The sequence below is a fragment of the Myotis lucifugus genome, unplaced genomic scaffold (genome assembly GCF_000147115.1).
Source record: "Myotis lucifugus unplaced genomic scaffold, Myoluc2.0 scaffold_46, whole genome shotgun sequence".
Lineage (NCBI taxonomy): Eukaryota > Metazoa > Chordata > Mammalia > Chiroptera > Vespertilionidae > Myotis > Myotis lucifugus.
Genome location: NW_005871094.1, coordinates 3,629,040 through 3,642,066, shown reverse-complemented (window position 1 = coordinate 3,642,066; position 13,027 = coordinate 3,629,040). Strand labels below are relative to the sequence as shown.

Genomic DNA, 13,027 nt, shown 5'->3' with positions numbered 1-13,027 from the left:
CATGTTCTGCAATTTGTATTTGGACTCTACATTTGTACTTAAAGAACCCTTCATCTCTCCCTCTTCTCATAGTCATTTTTGGCTTATTATACTTTTTACCTGTCATATTGTCATATCAGTCCCTTCAAAATAACATCTTTCCAACTTGGTGAGTGTGAAGAGAGTGACAGCATTTAACACTACCATTTCTTTCTATGAACTAGTGTATTTATGCCCTATTCATTCCCAGTGGCCCGGGCTCCAACATAGACCATTTCACAGGCAAAATAAGATTGATGGGCTCAATCTGTTTTCAGGTTGATGCTTATCCGCATCATAAATCTACCACTCAGCTGGCAAGCCATCATCGAAAGACCCCTGACCAGGCAAACATACGTGCTAGGTCAACACTGAGAAGGGCTTATCTGATCAGAGAGAGGCACTGCATTCTGTCATCCTTCCTATCACTCTTGCTTTATTTTAATAAGAACCACTGAGCAAACAGTAAAACCTTCTGCAACCTGAAACTTGAGTGAGGAGGGAAACCTTACTGTCTGTTTGAATCATAGGTGATGAACCAGCAGATACTTAGTTGAAAGAGTACAGATCATTTCCCAGTTGTGCCAATTCCCAAATGCATCCGCTCTCACCTGTTATAGCTGGTAGTGCTTCCTCAGGAGGCAGACCTGGGGCTGGTGGGAAAGGGAGAACAAAATACACAGCGTGGGCAAAAGTAGGTTTATAGTTGTGAGTACAAGAAACACTGTTTATTCTCGTATTATTATTCACTTATTAATTGTGTTATTTTCCATGGGAACAGCTGTAAACCTACTTTTACCCCAACTAGTACTTCCTCTGTGTGCTGTCCATCAGCCCCCCCACCCCCCACCTTCCCAGATTTCTTTTTTAAACAATTAGTTATTTATAATAACAGCAGTGAGCATTAGGGGGCAGCCTCTTTGGAAAACAATCTGGCAGTTGCTCAAAATGTTAAACATAGTGTTATCAGATGGCCCAACAATTCAAATTCTAGGTCTATGCTGAAGAGAACTAGAAACACATCCACACAAAACTCGTACATGGATGTTTAGATTAGCATTGTTTATAATAGCCAAAGTGTGGAAATACCCAAATGTTCATCATAGATGTGGTATATACATACTTTAAAATATTACCTGGCCCTAAAAAGAAGTGAAGTCTGATTTATGCTACCACTTGGATGAACTTGGAAAACATGCTAAGTGAAAGAAACCAGACACATGATACATAAGGTAGGGGACTCCAGCTTACACACATGAGAATCTCTGAGCCAGTTATATCTGACTAGCCACTAAGCATATTGAATAGATTCAAGAAAATTAAAACTAGGGAATGGGTTACAGAGTGGAAGGAAAAGAAAGAATCAATCCATCTCCTTATGTAGCCTTAGAACAAAGCGAGTTGGAGGATAATGTCACCAGGATAGGAATGCTCCTCAAAAATGGTCAATTCAAGTTCCCTTGTATCTCCGGGATCCCCATTTAAAGACACACACGCAGTGACTGGATCCTTTGGTAATTGGCTCAGTCTTACATTTGCTCTTCCTAGAGAGCACGCCACTTCATACTCCATTGCAGAAAGCCAGTGCTGTTACTAGTGGAGCCTTTTTTGACTTATGCTCATGGAAGACTCCAGGTGAGCACATTTTACTGGTGGTTCAGGATGGACTCTTATTAACCTTAAAATGTGTTGCTTCATTTTTGTTGTGGTTGCTCCTTGTCATTCTGTACTCCAAAACCTCTCACAAGTTATTGCTAGGAAGATAATTAAGAAATTGATTTTTTCTGTTTTGTTTTTTAAACTGAGAGACCATCCCAAAGTAATAGATTATTATAAAATTCACTTGCTATATAGGAGCTAGAATATGTTCAATTCTTGAACAACAAAAAAATATGATTTTTCTTTCTTTATAAAAAATATTTCATGGTCTTTTACCAAAAATCCAGAAGCAATGGTCTTACTTGAAGTAAAACTCAGGTGAAGTATGTCCTTCCTAGCAGTCTGCTCAAATCAAATTTCTAACAGATACAAGATACTGCACATACATATAATATATTGTTCTTCATACTTCAAGCCATGCACTGTTTGTCCTTCTCACAATAGCTTACCATTAGGCAGTCCCTAATTTAGACTGCCTCCCTTTCTCTAGAGCAGTGGTTCTCAACCTTCCTAATGCCGAGACCCTTTAATACAGTTCCTCATGTTGTGGTGACCCCCAACCATAAAATTATTTTCGTTGCTACTTCATAACTGTAATTTTGCTACTGTTATGAATCGTAATGTAAATATCTGATATGCAGGATGTATTTTCATTGTTACAAATTGAACATAATTAAAGCATAGTGATTAATTACAAAAACAATATGTAATTATATATGTGTTTTCTGATGGTCTTAGGCAACCCCTGTGAAAGGGTTGTTCGACCCCCAAAGGGGTCGCGACCCACAGGTTGAGAACCGCTAATCTAGAGAGAACCCATAGGAATGCCCCCTTCTTCCTCTGGGCTGCAATCCTTAGAATTTCCCCTCCCTTCCTCCCTCCTTCCCTCCCTTCCTTCCTTCTTTCCTCAGTCTTACCCTACTCCCAAATTCTTTAAGTAGGAAACATCAAACTTACTGCCCTCTGGCCACTATGCCATTTCTAATTCAGGAGAGGGCTACCTGTGGTTGCAACTATAGGGAAAGGCAAGGAAGGCTATAATTCAAGGTATGTCCCTCTTTAACTGCAGCCTTCCATTTTCTTCACATTTTCTCTTCCTCTGATTCCAGCCATAAATACTCTTTGATCTTATAGAGACCCCAAGTGTCAGCTTCTGTCATTTTCTTCAAACCCTTTCCAAACCTAATTTGTTTTCTCACCACCAAGCTTTGACCCATCTATGGTTAATCACTTTAATTTCTTTCTCACTAGAACCTTCAATACTTTTTATCCCTTGTTTTCACCCCTTCTAGGTGGTAAATCCTTACCCTGGTTCTCAAAGTCCTTTCTTCTTCACTCTTATTTCTGCTCTATCCTACAGCTATATGGCATTGCTATAAATTTCAGTTATTGTATCTCACCTGTGCCCTTAGCAATCTAAAAGGATTGTCAAGGAATCCTTAATAGTTTTTCTCCCCCTCCTTTCAAAGATTAGTTCAGTTCATCACCTCTCACCTTAAGCCTCTATGCCACTAAGTTAATTAAGCCTGAATTTACATAACCAACTGCTATAGTTAGTGTTGATTCCATAGAAAATGCATTTTATGTTAAAGTCACCATAACACCAGGGTTTATTCCTCCCTATCTATAATAATAAAAGTGTAATATGCTAATTAGACTGGATGTCCTTCCAGATGACTTTCTAGACGAAGCTGCGGCAGCAGGGGCCAAGGCAGAGGCAGTGGGGGCCGAGCCCCTTGCATGAATTTTGTGCATTGGGCCTCTAGTTTTAGAATATTCCTGTATCACCTGTCATCTATGTCATTTTACTCTACTTGTGAGTTTTTTGGGAACCTAAAATGACATTAAGTATGTATATTTGGGGGGAAATTGTTTGAATACTGAACCTACCATGTGTATGACCTTGATCAAGATACTTTGCTCCCAACACCCTCAATGAGCCTCCATTTCTTCATCTCTGTGATAGGTAAGGGTATTACAGGGGTATTTTTAAGGGTAAGCGAGACATTTTATGTAAAATGTCTAGCACAGTAGCAGTTTCCTTGTAGATGAGTAATAAATGAATCTGCTTTCCCCTTCCTGACCTTCTCTCTACATATCCTGTGTAGTACTTGACACATCTTAGTTATCTACAGTACAACATTAAAGCTGGCTACCCAGGAATAAAATGTAATTGGGCAATGAAATATAGGCAAGACATTTACTTTTCTAATGGTTTAGATAAATCATTTGTTTCTATTTGGGAAATTTTCTACAAATAATGTCTTAATCAATACACTTTTTCAGGACTTTATGAAACTTGGATTCCTTACTGAACATACTTTATGTAAAACATAACTGCTGTTTGTTCCTCATTGCTTTGTACTATGAATTCACTTGGACTAAAAGAGACATTATCATTTTTTGTTCATTTGTTCATTTATATAGTCATTCAACAAATACTTACTGAGTATTCATTACATGCCAGAAACTATTCTCATCCATTAACAAATTAGCATTATTGTTAATAATTACACATTTGGTTCCTGGCCGTGGTGGCTCGGTGGTTGAGCGTCAACCTATGAACCAGCAGGTCATGGTTCAATTCCTGGTCAGGACACATGCGCGGGTTGCAGGCTCAATCCTCACTTGGGGGCATGCAGGAGGCAGCCAATCAATGATTCTCTCTCATCATTGAAGTTTCTGTCTCCCTCTCCCTCTCCCTTCCTCCCTGAAATCAAGAAAAACATACTAAAAAAATAATTACACGCTTGGTGAGAGTTGAGTCAAGATGATCCTTTCCTTGAAGGGGCTTGTTGCCTGGATTTCCGCCCCCCACCCCCCAAAAGCACCTTATTCATGAGCAATAGAATGTCAAAAGCACCTTATTCATGAGCAATAGAATGTCCTCACCAATCCCAAATTGCTTGACTTGACTGTGATTGTGAGTTATTTGAGCGTAAGGAAAATTACTTTACCCCAAGCTCATATATAGTCCCTTGTTACAAGTTTGTTGGTAGTGCTAGTAGCAGCAGCAACAGCATTAAATCATAATGATAATTTGTGCTTTAAAAATGGGCATTTGCCAAAGAGCTTGAGAACCCCTCTGGCAAGGTGAGGGCTGTGAATTCAGGGAATTCTTCGACCATTCAGCTGGCTCTTAGGGCCAATTACAGTCCGTATTTATTGATGCAATCAGCAATTCCATATTTATTGTACTGAATGCATGTTTATAATCCTTAGAAAGTATTTATGAAGCAAAGTGTTTGCTGCAAAAACATTTCCCTTCACCGTGGTTCTGTATGGAAAGGCCAAGTTAGATTGAGATTCTGCGCCTCAGCAGAAGAGACCTCACATTCTCTCGTTCTCATCTCAATGTTTGGCACAAAGCATTCACCACTGGAACACCAATACATTTAATAATGATTATTTTTAATTAAAGTGCAAGAGTGGATAAAGACTAATTTATTTCATTGTGCTGTGTTCTCTGCAGTTTTCTAAGCTTTTTGCTACAATAATACTGCCCCCAAAATAAGGCAGACAGTTTAATTAGTCTCATTAAAGGCTTGTATATAGACTTGTATAATGTTTCCTACAGTAGCAAGAATAACATTTTTTTTGAATTTGGAGTTTTTGTATTTTAGTTTATGTTCCAGTGATGGTGTTTCTGTGTGTTTGTGTGTGTGTTTCTGATCAGTAAGTCCTTGACTGCTTGGTAATTCTCAAGGGGAAATTAGACCACCATTTATTTGAGATGCATTAGGTGTCAGACACTGTCCTGAATGCCCTTGAGTATATTATCTTACTTAAACATCACCAAAGTCTTTGAAAGAGTTTACTGCAATCTATATTTTATAAATAGAAAAGCTGAGGCTCAGAGGATTGAAATAATTTTATCACACTTATACTAGTAAGTAGCTGATGTGGGGTCTGGCACAGATCTTTTTGATTCTTCCCACTGTACCATCGTTCTCTCAGTGAGAACATGCGTTTCCCTTTTTTTCTGCGGTTTTGGTTTTTTATTTCTGTTCTACTGAAATGACTATGTTATAAATGCCATCAAATTCTAGTTGGGAGAACCAAGGAATAAATGAGTTTGGGAGTTCATTATCTATAAGGAAATGCGTTCTAAATGAAGGACTAACTGCGAACTCTAGGAGACTGTCATCTCCACAGTCACTGGGTGGCCTGGGTGCCTCTTGCCAATCATCTGAGGGAGCCTGTCACACCCTGTCCTCATTGTCAGAAACAGGAAATGTGGTTGGGGAGTTTCTGCCCCTCCTTTCTGCAGAACATATCTTCTCCTTGGAATGCTATTGTCAGTTTCCCTTCTCCCCAGCCATCCATCATCATTCACCGTTTTCTCTGGTGCCTATCACCTGGCCTCGCCAGCCCAGATGGACTGTAGCATAATGAATGGCGGGAAGGAGATGCTCTGGGCCATCCTGTGCTCTTCTCAGGATTGGACAACGTGCTCCCTAGGACTGTTCATGGCAGCAGCTCCTTGTTGCTTGATTACCGGAAGGCGTGTAAGGACTGGAGCCTGGTCGCCGGCTAGGATAAATCTCAGAGCACAGAGAGTCACAGGCTGAATGGTCTTTGGCCACAGCCTTTACCTTTGGTTGTGAAGCTCTGTTTTCAAGAATATTTCCCCTGGGCCAGTGTTGTTTATTGGTAATTTAGTAAGCTAGGTGAAAACTTGTGGTTTGTAAGAAGGAAATCACAGAGAATACAGTGTGGATGGCCGTTGGTAGCAGGACTGGAGTAACAAAGAAGTTCTTGTATGTGGAATTGCTTTTCAGCTTCAAGTCTCTCTCCTTTTTTTTTTTCCTTTATATTTCTGCCCAAGCTTTCAGTAATCCTGTGTCTATAGCTAACAGGGATTTAGAATAAATGACTGGAGGTGGGTAAATCAGGTCTGTATTTAATTATTGAATACCGAAAATCACAGAACATCAGAATTTTTAAAAGCCTTTGGAGATCATGTAGTCTTTTAAAAGATATGCTCACATCTAGTAGATTTAAGCATTATTTTTTGTGTGCATTCATTTATTCCATAGTAAGTTATTTATGTTGTCCCTGGAGTGCAGAATATAACCAGGTTTCTTCTATACAACCACCCCCCATTTCCTTGGTGACTCAATTGTGTCTAGATTTTATGATCTTAGAAGGGGAGGTGTTGATAAAGGAGGCATATTGACTGCTCCTTTTTTTCTGTCTGTGACTATCCGGGGACCTCTGAGGAGGATTTTTATAAAGGACTCGTGTTTGTGCTGGTCTTGATGCTCTCCTTTAACTCAGCAGAACAGTCATAGGACTGATGCAAAGATAGTACAATAAGATGGATTTCTTTCTAGTGAGAAAAAAATAGCTCATGCTTTAGACTTAAGCGCTGAAAATGCCATTATATTTTCTGTTTTCCTTAAGACAGACCTTGCTCTGATTAGTTGGTGGAAACAACTAATCCAAGTGGGATTTGTCTAGACTCTGGTGCCCCTGGGAACCTTGAGGATCTGGGCTATGGATTTCTGAAGCTTCACATGTTTTTATCAGTCAATTTCCAAGATGCCTCAGAGACCGTTGAGATAGATAATAAATCAGGTGAGATTAAGCTGTGTTTGGAATCAGGCAAAGAACTATAATTAGAAAGACAATGTTTAATTTAGGAAAAAGAAGGGAAACATTGTAACTGCAGATTGTGAAGGTTTTGAGAAGCCCATTTTGTGGCATGTATCTTTCCTGTCAGAGTCCTGACACTCTTAAGAAATAACATAAGATAGGTGAAAGATGAACATTACTTTTATATTGGTACAGGCCAGATAGAGAGTCGAGTGAGAGTTCTAAATGAACATCAACATTAAACTGATTTGCGCACCCCCTCACGGAAGGTGCTGGACCACTTGTCCTTCTCTGACAGGGCAGAACCTTTATTACTCAATTTAGCAAGACCACACTTATTATATCTATGTGCATCCGGTTTCTAAACCGGAGTAAGGGGGTTGCTGAAGCAACTATGCCCAGCTTTTTCTTCTCAATTTAAACAGAGGAGTTAGTTCACTTTCCCTGGAGTGGGTTAAAGATGGAGAGAGGTCAGGGGTTACATTCATCAAGCTTCATTTTAATGGAAAGAAATATGAGCATTGGAGGTGGAAGGAGAGCATTTCTCCCAACATCCTAAAATATACATTGTTTTCACATCCTAAACTCTCTGAAATTAGGATATATCTGTAATCAATGGCATCTTAATGGCTGTCCAGCCGAAGACAATCATAATGACTTGTTTTTGCCTCAGTGTGTACGAGTTGAGTGACTATTCCTCATACTGTGACTCAGTATTTCAGATAATGAACCTTGTAAGGACCATTTGAGGAAAGAATATGATTCTTGCTTAGTACAGGGACATGTTTTCTTTAGACCTGATGGCATCAAGAACATATTGATATATTAAACCTGGCAGAGTGGATATCAATCAGCAGCTTGAAATAAAGTGCTGGATACACTCCTTTAAGAAACTCACTTGATGACAATCTTTAGAAAATAAGGAAAGTGACAACTTGGAGTCATTCAGAAGAGCTGGACTCTGACTATTCCATAGTTTTAGGAATATCTCAACCAGTTTATATTTCTTATATCTCCTTATTGCATGTATATGTGAGACTTATGGTAAACATCCACTTATTTTAAAAGGAGCTTTTCAGTAAGAAAAAATAAAGATCCTAAGTAATAAGGAAGCATTCTGTAGTTTAATTAGCAGGACATTTTTTCCCTTACTGTTAACCTAAAATAATAGCAGATCTTACAATCAGTGGGATCTTAGATTTGATGAAATACACACAGTTCAGTTCGTTTGGGTCTCTGCTCCGATCTTTACAGCCCTGGACAACTTTGTATGGCAGTTCTCTTCCCTTGAAAGTTGTCTGTGCTCTACTGTTCAAGATAGATACTGGTGGTTAGAGAGCAAGAGCTATACCTTTGCACTTTTTCTTGAAATATACTCTATATTCTCACTGTGCTTCCATGAAAATGCTCATTCATGGTTTATTTAATGTGGAAGACTAGGCCAAGTCATTCCAAAATGTTTTGTAGATATTGAAGGCAATTGTTTTCAAAGATGGTCCTTCTTATGCCCCCATAACATTTATCTAGATATGCTTGTTTTATTTCTTTGTAATATTTCTAAAAAAGTAAATCTCTATTTTTTTTTTCTGAAAGGTGGTCCTGATGATAATTTAATTGAAGGTGGAGGAACAAAATTTGTCTGCAAACCTGGAGCCAGAAATATTACTGTCATATTCCATCCGCTACTAAGGTAAGTCCAATCCTGTGTAGTCACTGAAGGTCAATATTTTCATTATTGTTGCAGATGTATGGAATGCTAATAGGTCAGTCAGCATTGAAACATCATAAAAAAAAAAAACCAAACTTGTTCCATTTCTTAGGGCCTCACTATCAAAGTGGTCAATAGAATAAATAATGTCAACCCCACTAAGTAGCTATTTGTTCTCAGGAGTAATACTTCATGAATACTTTAGACTTTCTCTCCTACTCTCTGTCCCTGCCCTTCTCCCTTCCCCCGTCTTTTCCTTCCTCTCCTTATGTATTTCAGGGATGGCAAACTAGGGCCCATGGGAGAAGTCTAACTGCCACATGTTTTTGTAAATACATTTTTATTGACACACGGTTCATGGTTTATTTAATGTGGAAGACTAGGCCAAGTCATTCCAAATTGTTTTCATGCTCATTCATTTATGTATTGCCCATAGCTGTTTTTGTGCTACAATTGCAGCAGTGAATATTTGCAGCAGAACCCATATGGCCCATAAAGCCTAAAATGCTTACTCTCCGGCCCTTGACAGCAAAAAATTGCAGACCCGTGATCTGTCTCACTAATTTACACTAATTACTCAGATTTCCTTTGAGAATTGGCAGGTCTCTGAACAAATATGATTTATAAAACTAAAGACATTATATCAATCAAATACATGATTTTTATATGTTGAAGGAAAACTTGATAGTGACTATTATGGGGCTCAATTTATTGTGATATTATGACGTAAGAAAATAAGAATACATGATAGTTCTATTTAAAAAAAAATTTAAGACCTAAGTACCATTAAAAGAGTACTTTTTGGGATGAGGGAAGGGAGTTTGTTCAGTGGATCTAAAGTTTCATTTTTGCAAATGAGAAAGTTCTTGAGATCTGTTAAAACAATGTGCATATAATTAACACTTACTGTACTGCATCCCTGAAAGACGTTAATATGGTAAATTATGAGTTTTGGCTACAATAAAAAAAGAGAACTTTTGGGACTAATATATCTAATATATATAATATCTAATGTAATATTAATTATACGTTTTCCTTGGTAATAACCAGTACATATTTTTGCTGTATTTTCATATAATGAGTAAGAAACCCTCGAGTTCATTAAAAGTTAGATACCTCATATCATCATGTTAACTTTCTCAGGTAACTTCTATAATACTTGAAGCATGTGGATTAATGGTTAAACAGATGCTACTGAAATGGTCAGAGATAATACTGTATGTACTTTTCAAAAACATAAGTAAGTTATTACTAGAATTATCCTACCATCTCATTAGCCAAGAATTACTAAATTGATATCATTAGAATTCATTTAATTCTCATCTTTTAACCAGTGTTTTAAAATTGTACTGGAATATTTTACCCAATTAGGTTTAAATGCAGAAAGCACAAATAAATAAATTCAACAACAATAACAATAAAAATCCTCACTTTTGCACAATAAAAAAGAAAAGATTTTAAAAGAAATGTTTTTTATCTTTAAAAAATTGTTTTAGTAAACATTTGAGTAAATTCATGTAATTTAATAATGACTGAATTAAGAGAATTAAGACTATTCCTCTAAATGTACTTGATTTTATATACATATGAAATAGGTAAATTACAACATAAAGAATTTCTAGATTAAGTAACAATTCTCTCATATATGGACTGACTTTGGTAATTAATTTAGTACTCACTCTCTTCTCCAATTACAATTGATTTCTACTTAGTTAATGTTGCTAATTGTTAGGAAGATGGGAAACTACCTAAATCAGTATAGGCATCTTCTAACCTAGATTGAACGCCATAATTGACTGCAGAGCTCTGTATGGGTTGGTAAATGGAAGCCTCGTGCTTACATTTGTTCCTGAGTACAAAAGAAACAGACCCTGTGGAAGTTTTTGGCAGTGTTGTTAATAGCCACTTTTCAAGAGCTTTTTTCCTCATAAACATTTTTTCCTCTTTCAATGTGAAGTTAGTTGAATGGAAAAACATACCATTTCCCACTTAATAAAATGCAATTCGGGTAAAATACTGGTAGAACTTAACGCATTACAGTTCTTGACTATTATTGTTTAGTGTTATTTGTGCCTGCTTTACTAAAGAGTTGTTTTGAGGCTGGAGAATACTCCTATTAGGTTTACTCACTTGTTTGGTCTCTACTTTCATTCAGAATTGTATTATTATTATTATTATTATTATTATTATTATTATTTTTCAATCCTCACCTGAGGAGTGAGGATATTTTCCCAATGATTCTTTAGCGAGAGTAGAAAGCGGGGGAGGAGGGGAGAGACACATCATCTGAGACACATCAATTGGTTTCCTACCACACGTGCCCAACCTGGGGCAGGGATCTGACCTGCAACCCAGGTATGTGCCCTTGATCAGCAATTGAACCCAAGACCCTTCAGTGCGCAGGCAGGTGTTCTACTACTGAGCCACAAGGGTCAGGGTCAGAATTTTATTATTGATTAGAACTGGAGAAAGTTTTGTTGCATGATTTACAATAGTTTATCATTCATTCATTCTCTGTGTAACTCTTAATATTATGTGGTCTGCAAGGTAAGTTAACTCTTCTCCAAGAAGGTCATCATCATAGACTTTAAATTAGCCTTTGACTCAAAGTGCAGTCTATCTTCTCAAACCATTATGGAGTTGTAGCTGATAACTCTTGATGGGCTTATGGAACTTTAAATGACTAAGATCTTTTAGTATTTAATTTTTTTTTTTTTTAGTTTTCATACTTCAGCACTTGCTGATTATTAGATTTAGTATTTCTTCTAAAGTTTGGAAGTTTACTTTCAGTAATGATGAGAATCAGTGTGCATTATCATACTAGTATATTTTATTTTTACTATTATCATTAGAAAATTTCCAATTTCTTCTGTAGTCATTCATTTATTTATGGTCAATAAATGAGATGTTTATGGAATTCTTGCAATGTATGTTTTCCCTTCTCTAAGTTAGATCTGTGGTCTTGTTTAGAAATAGTCACTCTTATTTTTATGGGCTTATTTAAATATGTATAGATACCTTTTTCACCCCTTTGCTCCTTGCTTTTTTTTCCGTGCTAGTTTAAAGTGAATGTGATTTAGTAACTTATGACTTAAAAGAAGATGTAAACATAGTGGGAGAGGCAGTGTAGAAGAATGGAAAGTTAGGAAAAAGCATAATTTTAAAATTTAAAAAGAAAACCAGAACAAGTTATCAAAGTTCAAATGTAGGTTTCTTCACTTCACTTTTACTCACTGATTATTTCTTGAACTCTGATTCTATGCCAAGTTCTGAGGAGACAGAAACATAAGATGGAATCCTTGCCTGGCTGCAGAGGTGGCAAAAAGTTAGGAAGTCAAAAACACCAATTATTGGAGAGGAGGTTGATCAGTGGGATCTCCTATACCTACTGTGTAAACTGGGACAGCCTCTCTGCAAACAGCTTGACGTTATTGAGCGATCACATCCTGTCCCCTAGTAGTCTCATCCAGATGTGTTTCTGCTGCTGTGAAGTGACTAATTTTCTTTCCATCCCAATTTTCCAAACTCTTTTTCTCATTGATGGTAATAATGAGTCTTTATTTATAACTCCATATTAAAAATAAGTTCAGAAGGAACTCATCACTAATTGATTTTTATCACAAGCCAGCACTGTTCAAACATGATGTCATTGCTTTCCTCAACTCTTTCAGTGAGCTCTCACATACTTCTCACCCGCAAGGAAGAAACCCTCCCACCTGTGCAGGGCCTTCATTTTTCCTTCCCTTCCCTTCTCCTGTGTCTAGCAACACTGTACTCTGTCTTCCAGAAACTTTGGCTGTGGCTTTTGCACACTTTATTTATTTAAAAATTGCTTTTCATAATTTTTATTCAGCTGCCAGTGCATTCTTTGCAGCCTGAAGGTTTTCCCTACAGAAAACTGAACCACCTGCTGAGAACACCACACTGTGGATTCCCATTATGCTGTTTTATATATGCTCAACAGTCGTTTATACTGTCCTCACGTAAACTTATTGCACAGGCTCCTCAGATCTGGTAACCTTGCAGACTTATCCTTGTACTCTT

General features: G+C 37.4%; 1 protein-coding gene across 1 annotated transcript in view; it reads left to right on the top strand.

Annotated features, from left to right (window-relative positions):
- The window catches only part of EXOC4 (exocyst complex component 4), a 719,168-nt gene that overhangs the window by 318,124 nt on the left and 388,017 nt on the right, over positions 1-13,027 (top strand). Inside the window, exon 10 of the mRNA XM_006088330.3 lies at positions 8,869-8,965. Within this exon, the coding sequence (XP_006088392.3) occupies positions 8,869-8,965 (97 nt within the window). The remainder of the gene's footprint in view (positions 1-8,868; positions 8,966-13,027) is intronic.